This window comes from Camelina sativa, chromosome 20 (assembly GCF_030686135.1).
Source record: "Camelina sativa cultivar CO46 ecotype springtype chromosome 20, ASM3068613v1".
Lineage (NCBI taxonomy): Eukaryota > Viridiplantae > Streptophyta > Magnoliopsida > Brassicales > Brassicaceae > Camelina > Camelina sativa.
This window is the reverse complement of record NC_141899.1, coordinates 10,131,293-10,152,553: the sequence shown is the minus strand read 5'-3', so window position 1 is coordinate 10,152,553 and position 21,261 is coordinate 10,131,293. Positions and strand designations below refer to the sequence as shown.

General features: G+C 34.3%; 4 protein-coding genes across 4 annotated transcripts; 1 reads left to right on the top strand and 3 right to left on the bottom strand.

Moving 5' to 3' along the window:
- Positions 1 to 4,420: 4,420 nt before the first annotated feature.
- LOC104770377 (GTP-binding nuclear protein Ran-1) lies at positions 4,421 to 6,150 on the bottom strand. Its single transcript, XM_010494790.2, has 5 exons — positions 5,907 to 6,150; positions 5,710 to 5,779; positions 5,470 to 5,526; positions 5,259 to 5,376; positions 4,421 to 5,014 (listed from the first exon to the last, which is right to left on the bottom strand). The coding sequence occupies exons 1-5, from the start codon at positions 5,907 to 5,909 to the stop codon at positions 4,597 to 4,599; spliced, it is 666 nt and encodes a 221-aa protein (XP_010493092.1). The 5' UTR covers positions 5,910 to 6,150; the 3' UTR covers positions 4,421 to 4,596.
- A 422-nt stretch (positions 6,151 to 6,572) lies between these two features.
- Positions 6,573 to 9,660, bottom strand: LOC104770376 (26S proteasome regulatory subunit 8 homolog A). Its single transcript, XM_010494789.3, has 9 exons — positions 9,191 to 9,660; positions 8,765 to 8,862; positions 8,437 to 8,661; positions 8,260 to 8,322; positions 7,975 to 8,138; positions 7,457 to 7,613; positions 7,276 to 7,374; positions 7,065 to 7,175; positions 6,573 to 6,981 (listed from the first exon to the last, which is right to left on the bottom strand). Exons 1-9 carry the CDS (start codon positions 9,393 to 9,395, stop codon positions 6,841 to 6,843), a joined length of 1,263 nt encoding a protein of 420 aa, XP_010493091.1. The 5' UTR covers positions 9,396 to 9,660; the 3' UTR covers positions 6,573 to 6,840.
- Positions 9,661 to 9,919: 259 nt separating this feature from the next.
- LOC104770375 (26S proteasome regulatory subunit 8 homolog A) lies at positions 9,920 to 13,123 on the bottom strand. The gene is made up of 10 exons (XM_010494788.2): positions 12,996 to 13,123; positions 12,573 to 12,901; positions 12,110 to 12,207; positions 11,786 to 12,010; positions 11,617 to 11,679; positions 11,367 to 11,530; positions 10,842 to 10,998; positions 10,633 to 10,731; positions 10,355 to 10,465; positions 9,920 to 10,267 (listed from the first exon to the last, which is right to left on the bottom strand). Exons 2-10 carry the CDS (start codon positions 12,772 to 12,774, stop codon positions 10,127 to 10,129), a joined length of 1,260 nt encoding a protein of 419 aa, XP_010493090.1. The 5' UTR covers positions 12,775 to 12,901; positions 12,996 to 13,123; the 3' UTR covers positions 9,920 to 10,126.
- Positions 13,124 to 15,161: 2,038 nt separating this feature from the next.
- Positions 15,162 to 16,674, top strand: LOC104770374 (GDP-fucose transporter 1). The gene has a single exon (XM_010494786.3). The coding sequence runs from the start codon at positions 15,429 to 15,431 to the stop codon at positions 16,458 to 16,460; it is 1,032 nt and encodes a 343-aa protein (XP_010493088.2). The 5' UTR covers positions 15,162 to 15,428; the 3' UTR covers positions 16,461 to 16,674.
- The last annotated feature ends 4,587 nt before the right edge of the window (positions 16,675 to 21,261 follow it).

The window sequence follows — 21,261 nt, the reverse complement described above, 5'->3', positions numbered from 1 at the left end:
AACTACTTGATTACTATATTCTTTTATTCTTTTAATGAGATCAATAATATTATGGTAAAATATACTCAAAAGTCAAAACAGGAAAGAGGATATCATTTTCTATAACATAGTGGTATTTCTTTTTTTTTCTTTTTTTCAACCTAACGTTAATTAAAATAAAACTCTTAGATTGGTTGCCCAAACTCGAGGAAAGTTGTTTACAAAAATCGTTTCCGACAATAACGTTATAGAAGAACGAGCTAAACAATCATCTTTCACATTGAACGTCCTTGGGATCTTGGAAAGGGTAAGATGAGGCAAGGAAGCACTAAGAACCTGGAACTCATCAAGAAGCGTAGAGAAGGCCGGCCACTCCTCCGGAGCTTGCACCATCGCAACTAACTCTGCATAATCCGTCTCGAACCTCTGACAATCAATGCCTCTGGAAAGGATACACTCCATCGCCCATAATATTGCTTCCAGCTCCGAATGAAGTGCGGACAAACTGAGACGTTGACATCTGGCACCCATAACTACAGTCTGATTCTCACCATCACCACACCACCATCCCAATCCTGAGTTTGGTTTCGTAGATTTCCACGGACCATCAACTTGACGGGAACCCCAGCCAATCCTTGCGGCTATTTGGGCTTCCTCCCACAACAATTGTTCGCGTAAAGCCTGATTAATGATATTTATTGGCTCTTATTGTAACCCTTGGAAAACTTTTTTTTATCCCTATCTTTCCAAAAGAACCAAACCGGCCACGGTATCGGACTGTGAGTAGCTCCTAACGCCATAGGGGCTAACCTTTTGCCATATATAAAATCTAAATTTGAATACACCGAATCAAATGGGAACTTGTCCGTGGGTATCCATAAAAGACCCTATCCCAAACTTGACGGGAATGAGGACACTCAAAGAAATTATGATTAATAGACTCTGTTGCTAGATCACATCTCTTACATACCGTGTCACAATGAACTCTCCGAGAAGCTAATCGCACCATCACCGGGAGAGAACCAGATGCGATTTGCCAGAAAAATGTCTGATTTTAGGTGGTACCGGAAGATTCCAAGCCTGAACCCATCAGGACATAACAGTTAGGACCGGATTCAATTTTGGTCTTCATGGCTTGAGCTACCTTATAACCCGACTTAACTGAGTACCGAACGGATTGTGTATAATGCCACACAAATCGATCTGGCTTAAAAGATTTGATAATAGGCAAACTCTTAATAATTTGAATATCCTCCGGATCCATAAATTCTTGGAGAATAGGTAAACCACTCTTTAGTCTGTGGGTTAATCAAATGATTTACCATTAGGTATGGGTGTAATTGTCGTCCCCTACCATTTGCAGGTCCAGGATGTTGATCAGGAATCCAGGGATCACGCCAAACCGAAATGTTAAACCCCGATCCAACCGTCCATCAAGCACCTTTTTCCACTAAACTGTTAGTAGAAAAAATGCTTCTCCACCCAAATGAGGGAGAATAAGTTTTCTTTGCCATCAATGGATGTTTGTTTCTGAAGTATCGACCTCTAAACACTTGAGCAAACAAAGAGTTCGGAAATTGTATTAAACGCCAATACTGTTTAGCCAACAAAGCATCATTGAAAGTATCCAAATCCTGAAATCCCAATCCTCCCTCAGATTTATCTCTACACATTTTATCCCAAACCACCCAGTGAAGTTCCCGATCTTTCCCATTAGAGCTCCACCAGAAATTTGAAATTGTACTTGTCAACTTGGTCGTTAAACCTCGAGGGAGTTTGAAACAAGACATAACATACATAGTGGTATTTCTTAACAACATATTTTCTAGAAAATAAATAAATATATATATATATATATATGTGATAATTTTTTTTGTCTATACGAGTCGGTTTGCGAAACTCACAATCATAAAGTTAAACAGGTTATTATTGATATTTTCGCGAATACAATCTTACGGGTTGTTCCTTCAAAATATGCATTATAAGTGTTATTTTTACGAATACATTCTTTTATGTGTTGATTCGTCTAAATTTATATTGTAAGTTTGTATTTTTTACAAATACGTATTTTTACGAATGCAATTTTTTAGTGGTTGGTCCGTCAAAATATATATTATTAATATGTAAATTTACAAATGTAATTCTTTATAATATTTGATGTATTAACATACCCAATAAAGATTTATTTATTTATCTTTTTCTTCCAGGGAAAAAATATATTCATCTAGAATAACCTTTTTTTTTATCTTTTACTAGATGAGGACCCGTCCAATGTGCGGGTTTAAAGTTTTAGAAATTAAATTAAATTTAACAAAAATATATTAAAATTTGTTATACGTTATTTATAAATTTTATTTTTGTTATAATACACTGATTTCTATCGATTTAAAAATCTTTTATGTATGTTACTATTAAAAATATATATTTTTTACACCTAAATATATTCTATGTTACAGATAAATTATTTATCACCACCTATAAAATGTTTATATGAACACATTAAGCCAACTATTTTACTTTCACTTCTGCATAGTTTTTTAATTACTAAAATTGTTGGCTCAAAAAACATTTTGAATAAAAAATATATTAAAGAATATACTAATCAATGATGTATCATCACAATAATGTATGACCACCATGGAGAAAACCTCAGGTCCGCCCTCATCCCTTATGGAGAGAACCTTACGTCCAACCTCCTCCACCATGGAGAGAACCTTGACTCCACCTTCTTCCCTTAGTAGATAACATTGCGTCAAACCTCCTCCATCTTCCTCCCTTGAAGAGATAACCTATGTCCAACCTTCCCCACCATAGAAAGAACCTCGGCTCTGTCCTCCTCCTGTTTGGAAAGAACATGTTCACGTCTTTTTGCTATCTCAAAATGGCTTGTTCCGAGCCTCCGACAACCAATGAAAGTAAAAACTTTTCTAACGTCACAAAATCTTTTGATAGTAACTAATGTTAAATTTTCCAATGTATTCGTGGAAGGGCCTTTGACACACCATGATGTAGCCTCTGTCTCTGTAACGCCTCAACCACCACCTTGATTAGTGAGCCCATGTCCACTCTCAGTCCATGGGTCCACCTTCCGAAGTGGGCTCTACATCTATTCATAACCCGTGGACACATCCATATTCGATGGCCGGTTTGTTACGTCTAGGAGGCTTTAAAAACTTGTTTACCGACCCTACAAATCAACATATGATATTTTTCTGCGTTTTGTCCTCACTCGCACAGTTCTGACAATCACTTCCAGGAAGGTCACACATCATTAAGTTCTCTCAGGACCCCTTGACTGAAAAAATAAGTGCATTTTAGTGACATATGTGGCCAAATCAATTCTTTTAAACATTTCCGTAAACCAGGGTGTCATAGTCTTTGAGCTCCTAAGGATCTATCAACAATAATTTATGTTTTTCCAACCTATCTATCTATGTTTGTGTTTGATTAGCCTATTTTATCCATCCATTAGGTTGATGAGCTTATACTCGTTATCTTTCTTTGGGATTGAATGAATAATGGTAACAATTATGTTTGCAAAACAAAAAAAGAGTTTATGACCAACCAATCAAGGTTGATAAATTAGAAGAAAATTAATTTGACATAATTAAAGAAACAATAGAAAATTATAAGCACGGTAATATATAAATCCCAAATAATTCAAAGATAAATTAAATAAAACAATCTAATAATACTACAATAAATTTTATAATAGGTAAGATTAATATATTAATGTTTTTTCGGATCAACATATTAATCGTACCTATTCCCAACTGAAAAAGAGAAAGTAGGAGAAAATTTTGGTTTAAAAAAATAAGAAAAATTTACCTTCCCATTAAAGAAAATTTCCCAATTAAACAAAGTTGAAAGAAGTGTTTTTGAATAAATTATTTAAATATGAGACGATCTATATTTATATAGAAGTGAGTATTTACAAAATTTAGAATTAATAATTAATTGTATATTTTTGTTAATCGTTTTTTCCATTTTTTGTAGCATTAATAACTTACAATTAAAAATAAGTAAATAATATTATAATTTTGAATATTTGTAATATATATATATATATATATATATATATATGTAATCTACTTATAATTACTTTTTTACACATGTCATTGACATGACACATGTCAAAATCTTGTTAATGGCTAACTTTCAAAACCAAACTTTATATAATAAAATTTAGGGAAAGTAATATAGAATATAGACTTTTCTTTGAGCTATGAAGTCAAAGAACTTATCATCCTCAATGTTGTTGTGATGGTCAGGTCTTTAGAGGTTTTATACACATGTCCAAAATATCCTCCCAACAAGATCTACTTGCAGCTAAGTTTTCACAGGTTTATTATATGACTCTAGTAGCTAAATACTGGCATCTATATCCACTGGCAAAGTATTAATTAAACTGGAAGATTCAAGTTTTCCAATCAAAACAATATTTCTGGGAAGAAACAACTTAGCTTTCGATACCAATGGAACAATCCAAAAATATTGCCCTAATTTTTTTGTTACAAGACCGATAGATTTTATATGTAACATCAGAACAACATAGAGAACACCAAAACGAAAAAAAAAAGCAAGAGCTTCCCATAGCAGCAGACGATCTAGAAGGATTTACTCAAAGACATCATCATCATCATCAGGGAGTGGCTGAGCTGCAGCCTGTAAGAGCTCAGCCTCGTTCTTCTGCTGATCAGCAATGTCAATGTGAACCTCTGGTGGCGCAAGAGCTGGTGTCTCCACAAAGTGAAGGTTCTGGTCCCCAGCGAGCTTTCTAGCAAGGTACAAGAAAGGCTTCTCGAAGTTGTAGTTGCTCTTTGCAGATATCTCATAGTACTGCAGATTCTTCTTCCGGTGGAATGTCACCTGCTTTGCCTTCACTTGCCTGTTCTTCACATCGACTTTGTTTCCGCACAGAACAATCGGGATGTTTTCACACACCCTGCATAGATCACGGTGCCATGTCGGAACGTTCTTGTATGTGAGCCTTGCTGTGACATCAAACATTATGATGGCGCATTGACCATGGATGCTGCAGGAAAATTAAAGATTAGTTACATATTCAAATGGAATCATCAAATCAACCATTATCATTCAAGTCTTATTCATATTATCCAGGTAGCAGAAATAGCTAGCAAGTTCACACCATAACTACTCATACTAAATATTAACAACACTAAGCACTTTGCCACTTTCACATATTAACTTTGCCAATAACTGTTGATAGCTTGAACAACATACAAAGCAGATCTTGGGAATAGAGAAAGTAAACTTACTAGTAACCATCCCTAAGGCCACCAAATTTCTCTTGACCAGCAGTGTCCCAGCAGTAGAAACGGATCTTGCCACAGTTTGTGAAGAAATCCAAAGGATGAACCTCCACACCAATGGTAGCTGCAACAAATGAGATCGATCAGAGATCAACATCACAACGTGCAAGAATAGAAAATTTTGCAAATACACAAAACAATCTTGTGGTATACTTACGTTCATACTTCTTCTCGAACTCTCCAGTAAGATGTCTCTTGACAAAAGTAGTCTTCCCTGCACAAACCAACAAAAAGCAATCAGGAGTTTAGCCAAAACAATCAAACAAAATATACCAATACTTAAGCATCAATTGAGCCACTGTAAACAGAAACGATTCGAAGGATCTACTTAGAACCATAGATATTATCAAAAACAAACCAACGGACTAGTCGATCAATAAGTAGGGCGAGGGATTACCTGTGCCACCATCACCAACAATGACGAGCTTGAAGCTAGGGTAATCTACGGTCTGCTGGTTTGGTAGAGCCTGAACAAAGATATTCACAAACAATTTAGAACAACATCAACGCAATCTCGTGAGATCTGAGACATAGAAAACTCTATAAACGTAATCTGATCCTATAAAAAGCGAGAATAGTGAAGCGGATCGTTACCATGTTTGCGGAATCGAAGGAGGATAAAGAGAACTTAACAAGGCGATATGTGAAAGAAGAAGAAAGCTTTCTATGATGCGGCGAGAGGGAGATTGAAGGAAGGAGAGGGATTGTGGGGGTTTTAAAAGACCAAAAATTAGCATTTGGGGGAGGGTTTGGCTTTGAGTTGACGCTACACTATTGACCGTTGGATTCCTTCTTTTTTGTTTATTAACGCAGCTTTCTCCACCGTCCGATCTATTCTAGCTTTAGGTCCACGCGTACTCTCTCATTCATCGGCATTGATTTTTCCTTTTTCTTTTTATTTTTTCCTTTTTTTTTTTTTTTAGTAAAGCTTACCAAAATTCGAAATTTAAATTTATTGTTACTGGACACGTCGATTTTGACAAAATAAATACTAGCATTGATTATCAATTTATTTCTTTATCGCATTTGTTGTCACCAATAAAGGTTTTTGTGTACAGTATGTTCATAACGGATAGTTTTTGGAGATGTGTTAGAATTTGAAAATTTATTGTCAGATACCCAAAAATATTTTGTTTAATGAACGGAGATGATGATGATGATCAAGCACTGAATCAAATTTTTTGTGGGTTTCTCTTCTAATCTCATATCACTGAGTTGCAGAAACTTTTTCTTCTTAAAATTTATGTGTGCTCGTCTTAATGAAAAACAAACTGCTTTGTTGAAAGACAATAATGTTATTAACTATTACAAACTAGTGTTAAAGTAGGGGAGGATAATATAACTTTGTTCTCGAAAGCTTAAAGAGCCAACCGAAAAGGAAGGTTTCAGAAAGAACCACAGACAGTAAAGGAAAAACTCTTTTATCACACACGTCTGATATGAATCTCTGTGGCTCTCCTCTCTCTCTCTCTCTCTCTCTCTCTCTCTCTTTGAGTTGAGAGTATACATACAACAACGAGATTAATTCCTACTTCCACAGCTTACGCAGAGACATGTTCTTCTCTGTGTCTTTCTTCATTACCTTCGCCACCGCCATCTCAAAGTCTTCCTGTGTAACGTGTACTCTCCTCTCCCGCAGGGCAAACATGCCCGCCTCCGTGCACACAGCCTGACCGCAGTAATCATAATCATTAGATAAGACGCAAAACGTGGAGAGAGCAAAAGAGTAGCAGGGGAATAGAAACACTTTACCTTCAGCTCAGCCCCTGAAGCACCATTCATCTTCTCTGCAATCTTTTTTAGATCAATACCACGCATCAAATTCATTTTCCTCGAGTGGATCTTCAAGATATCAAAACGTGACTGCAACAAACATATACATTAGCCAAAACCGCCTGCCTCATTTTGGGTACAATGAGTATTGGAGATAAAGCAAAGTATTTCTATGAATCACATGCATTACCTCTCCATTAGGATTAGGGAATTCAATTTTCCTATCAATCCTTCCAGGCCTGAGAAGAGCTTGGTCCAGAATATCAATACGATTTGTCGCCATCAAAACCTGCAACAGTCAATTAAGAGAATAAACACACTTGTCCTTTTCAGCTTCATGACAATTTGTTCCTTCACAACTTAACGCGTACCTTGATTTTGTTTGATGCTTCGAATCCGTCAAGTTGATTGAGAAGCTCAAGCATAGTCCTTTGGACCTCACTGTCACCATTTCCACTTCCAGATTCCATACGAGCAGACCCGATACTATCGATTTCATCCATGAAGATGATTGATGGTGCATGCTCCCTGGAAAACATAAGCCAGCGGTACTAGGAAGGTAAGCCAGCTGGAAAAAAATTATTTTTTCAACACAATCATCTCATCTGTGTGTACTTTTCTCATTACAAAGACTTATACGGTGGACTAAATGCTAGGCATCCTGAGAGAAATCCCTATAAAGATAATCATCATTGAGATCGTCTACATGTTGTTACCATATCCATAGTAGGAACAGAAAACACTTTACTCAGTTTATTTAACAGCACATGTCCACTATAGCTACAAAGCACAGACATGTAAAAGATTTTTCTTGTCAACAGTTCCATTTTTTCCAACCAACCACAATTACCATAGTTGAAACATCAAATAGGGACAAACATATACAAACCTTGCCATCACAAAAAGTTCTCTGACCATTCTAGAACCTTCTCCAATGTATTTCTGGACCAGCTCAGAACCAGAAACTCTGATGAAAGTACAGTCTGTGTGATGTGCCACAGCCCGAGCCAATAGTGTCTTCCCAGTTCCAGGTGGACCGTATAACAAGACACCCTAGAAAGAGAGAGAAATGCAATCATTAGAGGCGGCTGTGTAAGAGTGTCCTTTAGAGGTTTTTTCTAATCCACTTAGCATCATCAAAATAAAGAGAAGACGGTTTGAAATTCATGTGTACCTTTGGCTGCGCAATTCCAAGAGACTCAAACAGTTCAGGATGTTTGATTGGGAGCTCAATGACCTGATAAACCAGTAAAGATATAGATATTATATAAAACTTAAAGGCAGAAAATAAGATAGGGGATAGCCAATAAACCATTGACTATTTTTTCGTTTTTTCTTTCACTAGGCATACCTCTTTTATTTCCTTGATTTGCTGGTCAAGACCACCAATCATGTCATATGTGGAGTCTGGAACCTTCTCAACTTTCATAAGGTTAACCAGCGGATCTACTTTACTAGGCAGAACCAGGTGGAGAACATAGCTATCATTACGTAGAGCAACTCTCGTCGATGGAGTGAGTTTCGTTATGTCTATACTTTTGTCAACATCGACAACATACTTCCCCTCTGGATGAACCTGAAACATGGGAGTTTTATGTATTATTATATCTATGTTCATACGATTGCAAACAACTCAAAATCAATCTAAGCCGAAAATAATAGGATATAAATATTCATACCTTAACCAAGACCTTGTTTTTTCCCATCACTTTTACCACTTCACCCACATAAGACCCAGGTTCTTGAAGCAGTTGCAACTCTTCTCTTAGCATTCGTACTGTTCAATTTAAAACGACAACGAGGATTGAAAGTTAGAATTAACTGCATACTATAAAGACGAATAAGAAAAGCTTCAATCATGAAGACAATATGAACACTAAAGAACTAGGATTTCAAAAAAAGGCCATAGCCGAACCACCAATGTAAACAATACTAACAGCCATGAAGTTTCAGATCCAATCACTTCCAGATCGGAAACCCTCAATCCAAAGGATCACCACAAAAATTTAGTAATACATAATCCGAGTTTGCTAAACCCAATCTAACAATTTAACAAAGGAACCCATACGAAATTCACGGAAGAAATTAGGATTAAAGAAGGAGACCTCTAGAATTGAGTTCATTCCTCTGAGCTTCGACGCGATTAAGGTTAATCGTCTTTTGGCGGAGCTGACGCTGGTTCTCATGGATGTGCTGAAAATAGTATTGCTTAAGCCCTTCGCCTTGTTTCGCCGCCGCCGCTCCCTTGACGTTGCAGGTTTCCTCCATCGCCATCTCAGGACGCCTCGCCTCCACTCCTACGGTGGCCATCTCCTCGGTGATTGAAGCAAATTATCGAACAGATCTCTCTCTCTCTCTCTCTCGATTATATAAGCTTATCAGATTCAAAAAGATAGATCACAGAGGGGGGACGAGATCGTTAACAAATAAACCCTACTATATAGAAAAAGAAACTTGGATTATCCAACAAGACATCTTTTTTTTTTTCCTCTTTCAATTGAATATTTTTTTTTCTGGCTTTCTGGGTAAGAAAAGAAAAATTTTGGGGTCGGCAAAATACCACAATCGAAACAACGAAACGAACCGAGCTTAACCGGGTATTAAATCTGATCAACCGAACCGAAGCATATTTATACCAACACTGTTTTACCGGTAACCGAACTAAACCGAACCGAATTAACCAGGAATAGCAAGTTGTATGCATTTTTCACTTGGCTAGTATGCGTTGGGCAAGCCTTTCATCAAATCAGGCAGGAAGTCTAACAAGTTTTTTATAGGCTCTTCTCACTAATCGAATATGACAGATTTGGAGGAAAAAAAAAAACACTCTAAAATGTGAATGTTTATGCTTAAAGACCATTGAGATATAAACTAGTGTTTAGATAGTAGAAACTTTGTTTTCAAACGTTTAACGAGTTATCGAAAAAAAAGTTACAGAACCAACAACAGACTGTCAAGTAAAATAAAACCCTAATTTCACTGGTCTGAAATGAAACTGTGGCTTTCCCTTGACTTTTTGAGTACACACAACAAAGAGATTCCTACTTCCAGAGCTTACGCAGAGACATGTTCTTCTCTGTGTCTTTCTTCATCACCTTCGCTACAGCCATCTCAAAGTCTTCCTGTGTCACATGGACTCTCCTCTCCCGTAGTGCAAACATACCCGCCTCTGTGCAAACAGCCTGATCATAATAACCAAAAAACATTAGAGAGAGATGCAAATTGTAGAGAGATGCAAGAGAGAAGCAGAGGAATAGAAAACACTTTACCTTCAGCTCAGCACCTGAAGCTCCATTCATCTTCTCTGCAATCTTTTTCAGATCGATTCCACGCATCAAATTCATTTTCCTCGAGTGGATCTTCAAGATATCAAAACGTGACTGCAACACAGTTTATAAACATACATTAGCCAAACATGTTCGTCAAGCATCCTATCCCAGAATATGTAAAACCTATATCGGTAGGACTACCACCATTAGCCTTTCAAATTACATCATTCCCAAACAAGAGTTCTGTAGGCAGCAAATGATAAAATGTCATGCATTACCTCTCCATTAGGATTAGGGAATTCAATTTTTCTATCAATCCTTCCAGGCCTGAGAAGAGCTTGGTCCAGAATATCAATACGATTTGTCGCCATCAAAACCTGCAACAGTCAATTTAGATAATCAACAAGTTTGTCTGCAAATTCAGACTACGATAAGACAGACTCATCCTTCAGATTCATGTTTTTTCCCTTTCAAACTTAACACGTACCTTGATTTTGTTTGATGCTTCGAATCCGTCAAGTTGATTGAGAAGCTCAAGCATAGTTCTTTGCACTTCACTGTCACCATTTCCACTTCCAGATTCCATACGAGCAGACCCAATACTATCAATTTCATCCATGAAGATGATTGATGGTGCATGCTCCCTGAAAACCATAAACCAGCGGAAGTAGGAAGGTAAGTCAACTGGAACAAGTATTTTCAACACAATAATCTCATCTATCTGTAGTTTGCTCCTCACAGGAGATTACTGCAGCCTAAATGCTGGGCACTATGACAAAGAACACTTTATATGAAGATATTCATCACAGAGATCGTATACACGACAGAACCATATTAATAGTGGCAACAAAGAACACTTTCCTTATTATATAATTTATATTTAACATCACATGTCCAATTCAGCTACTAATTGTGGACATGTTAGGCGATGTATCTTATCAACTGTTCTATATTTTCCAACCAACCACTATTACCATGCTGAAATTTCAAATAGGGACTAGCATATACAAACCTTGCCATTACAAAAAGTTCTCTGACCATTCTTGAACCTTCTCCTATGTATTTCTGGACCAGCTCGGAACCAGAAACTCTGATGAAAGTACAGTCGGTGTGATGTGCAACAGCCCGAGCCAAAAGTGTCTTTCCAGTTCCAGGTGGACCATATAACAACACACCCTAGAAAAAGAGGTATAGAATCATATTCCTAATCCACTTAAAACATCGTCACAATAAAGAGAAGAAGCTTTGAAATTTGTGTGTACCTTTGGCTGCGCAATTCCAAGAGACTCAAACAATTCAGGATGCTTGATTGGCAGCTCAATGACCTGATAAACCAATATAGATATTATATTAAAACTTAGAAGCATAAAGTAACAGACACGCTTAGAAATAAACCAGTGACTACTAGTTTCGTTTTTTTCTTTCACTTACCTCCTTAATTTCCTTAATTTGCTGGTCAAGACCACCAATCATGTCATAAGTGGAGTCTGGAACCTTCTCAACTTTCATAAGGTTAACCAGAGGATCTACTTTACTTGGTAGAACTAGGTGGAGAACATAGCTATCATTACGGAGAGCAACTCTGGTTGATGGGGTGATTTTCGTTATGTCTATACTTTTGTCAATATCAACAACATACTTCCCCTCTGGATGAACCTGGAAAAATGGGAGTTCACGAATTATTGTTCACAAGAACAGAAACAGCATAAAGCTAATTAAGTCATAGACACAATACTATATAACAAAAGTTTATACCTTAACCAAGACCTTGTTTTTACCCATCACTTTAACTACTTCGCCCACATAGGACCCAGGTTCTTGAAGCAGCTGCAACTCTTCTCTGAGCATTCTTACTGTTCAGTTTAGAAAGAATAATAGTGTTAAAAGAGGTTTGAGATTTAGAACTAAACTACAAACTATAAAGACTAGTACGAAACCAACGAGTCAATACTCAGTTAAGCGAGTGGAGAAAGAATGCTCCACAGAAACATTCGCATGAAACAACTCTTTTGGCAGTTAATAGCCACATACTTTGCTAAAGGATCAAAACAGATTTAAGAATTCTGAATTAGGGTATATCTATGTGCTACTAAAAATCAAGGCTTTATCAATACCCAACCACTTCCAGATCGGAAACCCTAAACAATTTAGAAATTTGAAAGCACCCGAAATCTGAGGAGAATTAGGGTTACAGAAGGAAGGAAGAAAAAAAGTAAACCTCGAGAATTAAGCTCATTCCTCTGAGCTTCAAGGCGATTGAGGTTGTTAGTTTTCTGACGGAGCTGGCGCTGAAGCTCATGGATGTGCTGAAGATAGTACTGCTTAAGTCCTTCACCTTGTTTTGCGGCGGCTCCCTTGACGTTGCAGGTTTCTTCCATCGCTAACTCAGGACGCCTCGTATCCACTCCTACGGCAGCCATTTTGTTTAAGTGATTGCAACAAATTATCGAAAGAGAGATCGAAGGAGGAAGAAAGGAGAGACTAGAGATAGAGAGATTGATTTCTTCGATCAGATTCTGCAACCCTCCTCAAGCAAGCTATTTTCACCTAAATAAAAATAAAATACACACGATTTATATTTAAATAAAAAAGAAAGGAAATTAATCGACAATAGAAAATTTTCTTTTATTTATTCCAAAACCTGCTAGTTCATGTAGAGTCTTTTGGTGGCTGAACTTCATATCGGCGCTAGTTGGAACTTGCAGGTTTCTTCTGACGGAATCTCCTTTTTTTTTTTCTTTAAAAAATTCATTTAAAAATGTTTGAGATATTATACTTTAACTGAAATTAAAAATTATAAAGAATTGATTTATTGTAGCAACGATCAATAATATGAAAGAATTCTAAAAAATATGATTTTTTCCTAAAGATCACAGATTGAATTTAGAGAAATTAAACTAAAATTTGGAATAATATTGTTTGGTAGGCTTTCTCGGTTAAGATGATTTTGACAAATATATGTTGTATATTTAGTTCTAAAATTAATATGCGATATAATATGGGTTAAGTAATAGAATTAACAATCAAAATACAATATATAATTTTAAACAAATCAAATAGAATTAACAAACAAAAATTAATATTTTTTTTATCACAACTTAACTCGCGAGGTAAAAATCTGGATGTACTATAATAGATCTTATAAAATAGATGTTAGTGCAGTGGTCAAAGGTAAGTCCTTAATGCACAAGGCACCATCACACCAGAGATCGAGTCTCGCTCCCTACGAATGTAGAGATTAGGCTAATGGGCCGGCCTGTTGTGGCCCAATGGTTGACAAAAAAAAATAGATGTTATTTTCATAAGTCATATTCAACATATAATTTTATGGTATAATGTTCTATAAAAAAAAAACCTTTCAAAACAAATAAAATAATCATATACTAGGTACTAACCCGCGGAAAACCGTGGACTAAACTTTTTTTGATGAAAATTTGTAATAATTTATTTTGTTATTTATAATGGTTTGTGATTAAAAACTCGGTTTGCTTATATTATAATTTTTTGTATTTTAAAAATGTTTATTGAAAACCTGTCAATAAAACATTTGCATGTAATGACTAAAGTCTATTATTTATTTTTCTTCCTCTATCTCCGTTTTTGAAACTGAGTAATTCAAACAAATAAAATAAAAATAGGGAAAAATAAAGAAGAAAATGATAAGATACTATATCTATTATTTATTAATTTTTAAAATCTAAACCGTTAAACTGAACTGTTATAGATTTTATTCGATTATATTTTTAAAATTTTAGCTGTTAATTTTTTTTAAGTACGAATTAGTTTGGATTCTAATAGATTTTTTTTTACTTTTCTACAATTTATTTTATTTGATGTATCCCCAATTTTTGTTTTTAATTAATTAATTTTAATTAAGTTTTTTTAATGGCAATTGAATGTAATTTTTAACACATTTTAAGATTAGTTTCATATTTGTACTTCCCAATTAATATAGTAGTATATATGATGTTTCCAATTAAAATTACAAAATAAACACATTCTATTTATACTTTAATTGAACACGTTCTTTTATTTGGTCTGTTTAGATTTATTAACTAATATGTAGCATAAACATTTCTAAATATGAACCTTTTTATTATTAGATCAAAGATTAGAAAAGTAACTTTCTTTTCTAGTCAATGGTTTGAACTTTGAAGTTTCAGCAATAACAACAAATTTTGTGATTAAAATTTTGTAGCATAAACATTTCTAAATATGAATCTTTTTATTATTAGATCAAAGATTGGAAAAGTAACTTTTCTTTTGTAGTCAATGGTTTGAGCTTTGAAGTTTCAACAATAACAACAACAAATCTTGTGATGAAAATCATGTTTATTTTGTTAGGTAATGGTTTCGACTAAATGTTTCAACACATACCGTTAATCTAAATTAGAAAAACGCCAAAAAAAATATAACGTTTGAAATTTTGGTCAGTAATTATTAAAACTTGTAACATAAAGCTTTAGCAAAATGTAACTCCTTACTTAAACAATACTTAAGTTCCTATAGTTTCTTGTAATCAGAATCATATAACATTTTCATATTCGACAAAAAAAAAAACCAATCATTTTTCTATAAAATATTGTATCTTTTTCAAAATTCAACATATAATACATATATATATCATATAGTATATTATCATGAGATGATTTAGTTTTATAAAGAAAGAAATATAATCAAACAAAAAATATAAGAAAAAAAGATATTAAGAGTAGTTGTAAGAAAGAAAGAGAATCTCAATTATTTGCCTAATAAGTGCATTGACTGGTTTATGTCTAAAAACTCCAAATTCCTCTTACACAATTAACAAAAATCCAAATCAATTACTTCCATTAATGGTCATTTGACCAAAATTAACACCACAATTTAACTCAAAGTGACTCAAAAACAAAAGATTACAGCAAATTTCTTTTTGCCATCCCCGTACGACACTGAGTGAATTATGAATATTATGAAGTCTTCGCCTTCCTCTTCCTCCAAATCCAATTAGTCTCTCTCAATACTCCGATCCAGATCCCAAATCCTCTCTTCTTCCTCTTCTCCGATCTGGAATCCCTAAAAAAAAACAACAACAATGTCTTCCTCTCGATTCGATTCAAGCAAACAATACACAACCACCAGCCTCGTCATCGGCTACGCACTCTGCTCCAGCCTCCTCGCCGTCATCAACAAATTCGCAATCACCTACTTCAACTACCCTGGTCTTCTCACCGCTCTCCAGTACTTAACCTGCACCGTCGCCGTCTGGCTTCTCGGCAAATTAGGGTTTCTCCATCACGATCCTTTCACCTGGGAGACTGCTAAGAAGTTTCTCCCCGCAGCTATCGTCTTCTACCTCGCAATCTTCACCAACACCAACCTCCTCCGTCACGCTAATGTCGATACCTTCATCGTCTTCCGATCCCTCACCCCTCTCTTGGTCGTGATCGCTGATACTATCTTTCGTAGCCAGCCTTTGCCTTCGAGGCTTACGTTCTTGGCTCTAATCGTCATCCTCGCTGGTGCTGTTGGGTATGTTGCAACTGACTCGGCTTTTACTCTTACGGCTTATTCTTGGGCTTTGGCTTATCTCGTTACCATCACTACTGAAATGGTTTATATTAAGCATATGGTGTCGCATCTAGGATTGAACATTTGGGGATACGTTCTGTATAATAATCTCTTGTCGTTGATGATAGCTCCGATCTTTTGGTTTCTCACTGGCGAACACACCGAGGTTTTCGCCGCTGTGAATGAGAATGGTGGCAATTTGTTTGAGCCTGTTGCGTTTTCAGCTGTGGCGTTGTCCTGTGTGTTTGGTTTCCTTATCAGCTACTTTGGATTTGCTGCTAGGAATGCTATCTCTGCTACTGCGTTTACAGTGACTGGTGTTGTAAACAAGTTCTTGACTGTTGTGATCAATGTTTTGATTTGGGATAAGCATGCTACTCCTGTTGGTTTGGTTTGTCTCCTTTTTACTATCTGTGGAGGTGTTGGTTATCAGCAGTCTGTGGCTTTGGATAAACCGGTGGACACCGAGAAGGACAACAAGAAGGATAGTGAGAAAGGGGAGGAAGATGAAGAGTTGACGCCATTGAATCAGGGGAAGATAGCTTCTGTTGTATGAAGAGAGGTTTCCATTTGTTTTGCACCCGTTTCAGGTGTGTAGCAATTGAGTTCGGGATCTGAATATCTTAGCATTTTTTTTACATTTTACAGAGGTTTCTAGTAAAAGTATGAACACTTTTCCTGGTTTCTGACCTCTATATAGTATTACATTTTGTAAACCCTGTCTCCCCTCATCTTCTTTATCCATCAATACAAAATCAGTTTCTGTTCTCTGTGTTACAATGTTTTTAGTGATGCGCAAAAGATGGTGTTGTGTTGTTATTTTGTTTTGATGCTTTTGTGGGAGAAGAGTAAGAGATCCATCTCCTATACGAGTCTGCAGGCAAAGGAATGGATAATGTTTGCCTGCAGATTAGTAGTTGGATATAGTCTCATGCGTTCAACTGTTCAAACATCTAAAGTTGCTAGTAGTCTAGCGGTAAAAGCATGTATTCAAATCAGTAAGAGTGACCATCCTCTCCTAACAAGCTAGCTTTTCAAGATGAGTACTTCTACCTATTAAATTTGCTTGTGTCGAGAACGAGCACACATACCAAACTCACAACTGATAAGAAAAATGAGAGTTATAGCCTAATTGGTAGGGATGTCAATTGGTCTTAGAGACCATGGGCTGCCCATGTCCAAATTAAATTGGACCGGTTATGATCATGACCAAATTTGAAGCGGTCAAATGGACTCGAAACCAATTTAGCCCGTTAATAAATGGTCCAAACTCATCTGGACATGGTTGTCCAATAAGCCTTAAAAATTATGGATTCTAAATTTGGGGGAAATTTTTTTTCTTCAATTATGATTTTTATGATCAACTTTAGTAAATTTTGTTTCAATTATGAGTTCTATGATGAATTTATGAGTTTTGTATGAACTTAATAGTTAGTATAAACTTATGTCAATGACTTGATATGTGTTGAATTTATGAGTTTATGATGAACCTGTATGTGTCCAATTGGACATGCCCATTTGGACATGGACAGCCCAATTGACATTCCTATTGGTACGTTTATACGAGATTTTTTCAATTGTTAATCATATCATATCGACACTTTGACCTATAGGCTAACGTATTTTCTTTTTAAAACGTAACGTCTTTACGTCTTTATAATCTAGCGTTCTAGAAGTTGTCTTAAGAAGCTTTTTTAAAATTAACCTTTCTAAAAGCTTAATTTCATAAGTAGGAGTGTGTCCATTGATAAAAAATCAAAAGAGTCTTTTCATCAATACTATAATATATCTATATTTTTAGGTTAATTTAATACTTTTAATAAAATTTTGTTTGTATATTTATTTTATTTTATCTTAGACTAGATTTTTTTGTCATTATATCTTAAATATATTAATTTGCATATTAAATATATTTCATTTCATTTATTAGATACATTTTTATATCATATATCATATTAACAATACTAATATAATTATCTATCTTTTTCTCAGGTTTTTGTGTTTTTTTAAAAATAATTGAAACGACGTCGTTTAGTTATATTATGTGGCATCTTAAACTTCAGACAAAGCATTCAAACAAAATATGTCTATTCTAAAATTAGTTAACAATTTCTAAAATTGTAAATAACATTAATCCTAACATATATTTTTAAAATTAGAATTATTTTATTTGGTAACAATATATGTAAATAGCTTTGAATTAAATGAATATTTTCAACGCACTTTTAGTACACTATTAGCACTTTTTGTAACTCAGCTGAGTACAAAACTCTTTGTGATCGACTAAAAAAGTATACCACAACAAAATCTGCATGAAAGTCAAAAGTGGATCACAATGGGATTTGAATAATAATATCAATTCCGTATTTTTATAGCCTATAAAACTAAAAATATAAATAATGCATATCTAAAAATTGAAGACTTTTTAAAATTAAAAAGTTAGCTATTTTAATGACTTGTTATAGAGTATTTTATATTATCATAGTTTGAAAATATAACATAACAATTGTTTTATAGATATGAGTTTTAGGAGAAGATTCATAATTTAAAAGCGTACATTATTATATCATATATATATATATAAATTACATAAATATTAATTTATGATATTATTAAACTCAGATTCTCGTCATAAGCAACTAGAAGAAGTGTATTTCCACTACCGAATGTGCATGGCTGCTAGATCCCGATCACAATGTGACAATGTCCTTGATGAAGCAAATAAACTATATGATAAAGCTCTTGTTCTTCTTTCTCCAAAATAATATTTTTGTGGCATGACGCACTTCTATATGTGCAGCATGTCACAAAACTACTCTTGGATTCAGATGCCAAGGAAGAAGTCAAGGATGATTCAGATGTCTCCAAGATTACTTCTGCTCTTGTCTTGGCCGGCAAGCATCTGAGGGAAGCTGAAAAGCTTCTTGCTTCGAAAAATTTGCTCTATGACGGTCCTAGAAGGTTGGCTTCTCGCTCTTTTAAGTGTAAATATGCCAATGTTGTATCATCTCCAATTCTCCATGTTTGATTATGACAATGATGTCTAATCTTTTTTATTTTCTGGATTCTTTAGGTTACAAAATGGCTTCGGAATGTGCTCGCAATCAGAGTCATGTTTACCCTTAGGCAAAAAGGGCAAATGCCCCAAGCCACCAAAAAAATACTAAAATTATAGGCCACATTTTATATAAAAAGTAAGCTTATATTTACTTAACTTAATATAATATGTGTTTAATAATGGAAACTTTTCATTAGAAATTGTATAGTTTTAAAAATACTTTTAAGTTTTATCGAGATTTTCTTATCTTGAAAATAAACTCCTTACTAATATATAACAACATAAGTAAAAAAAAAAGTATTTAAACAAAGAATAATTAAAAGTAGTACATGTGGATAATTACTATAGAACATTGTGAGTTAAAAAAATGATTTTAATTTTTATTTTCGAATTATTGGTTTTGTTATTAACAATTTATTTTATTTTATATTAAAATCATTTACTAATAAATATACAAAAGTATTTAAAAATAAAAAATTGCCCTAGGCCTTATAAGTGTGAGCACGGCACTGCTCGCAATGCTTTACTTAATACTTAAAAGAGTAATTGATAATAAGGACAATGCAGGTAATCACTATAGAGATGGTTAGACTTTGTTATTGTTGGTATAAGTATCACATTCTCTTGTTTGTGTGATGGTTTTGATGTTGTATTGAAGCAGTTCCTTCCTGTTAACTTGGAAAATCATACTATTATTACATTATTGTGCTTTGTGTTAATGCAGAAAAGTTTAGGTCAGACTTGTTGAAGATTGCGATGACTACGTTATGGTCCAAAATTCTTTCCCATGACAGGGTACATTTTGCAGAAATGGCCGTGGATGCTGTTTTCAGGTTAAAGGTATCATCTCTGCCTCCTTTTAAAATCTGTCAGCATTTCGTTCTTTCCTTATATTTCTCTGGAATTTATGTGATAAATTTTATTGAATAAAAGGGTGATTTACCTAAAAACCCACTTTATCAAAAACGTTTGCAGAAAACGCAATTATATTTGATGGTGGACTTTTTGACATTTTGGGGTGTCTTTTTTACTAACTTACTTATCCTTAGTTGGGAAGGGGTAAAGTGAATGATAATAGTTAATGGGAGATTTGTTAATTATTTTGTTAATTAGTTAAGATTTGACAGAGAAGTTAGGAGAAAATTTAACAAATTTAATTAAAAATGAAAGGCCACTAACTTCTCTTTCTCCATCCACCATAACAAGATTGCGTTTACGACCATATCGGCCGGTATCTTGTTATATAATCAAGCTCTAAACAAGGAGGAATCAAACATTGTTAATATCACAACACATCTAATATAATAAAGTAAGGTTACACCCTCTAAGAAGCTCTATCTATTTGCCACGTGGCACTTCTGGATTTTCTATTTTTTTTTAATATAATGTTTTATCTTATTGTTAAGCCAATTGATAATGGACTGTAAATCATTAATGGGCCACAGAATTTTGTCGACTTCTCAAAAAAAACCGACGGAATCTTTGAATTCCGACTTTTTCTGTTCATCGTCTCTCTCTTCCCCACCCTTTTCCCCTTGTATGTTCAATTGTGCGAGATTTTGAATCAGCAGAGTCAAAGAGAATCTCAACATCTTCATTCTTCCACAGCTTAACATATGACTAATGTAAAACTCACACATGTCCAAAAAAAATTATTCACCAAAATTTTAACTAAACTACCAATAAAACATATTTAATCAAATACATATAACTCTCACTTCCAATATAAAACTAAAAATATATAATTTCAATTAATCCACAAATAAGACATTTAATCATATACTTTAAAATTAAAATTTCTTATATAATAAAGTATGATACTTCTTAAAACTTTCTTCCACAACTTGACATGTAGCTATTGTAAAACTGACACCTGTCCAAAAAACTTATTCACCAAAAATTTAACTAAACTACCAATAAAACATATTTAATCAAATAAATATAACTCACACTCTAAATGTAAAACTAAAAAAAATATATCTTCAATTAATCCAAAATGAGACATTTAATCATACACTTTAAAATTAAATTTTAATAGAAAACTAAAAAAAATCAATTAAACCATAAGTAAAACACATTTTATCTTATACATTAACTCACAATTTAATATAAAACTGAAAAATCATTTCCAATTAAACCACAAATAAAACACATTCAATCATTTAAATTTAACTAACCTTTTAATATAAAGCTAAAAAGGTTTGATCAAAACGATAAATAAAACACATCTAATCATATACATTCAACTCACACTTTAATATTACAACTGAAATAAAATAAAAAAATATTTCCATTTAAA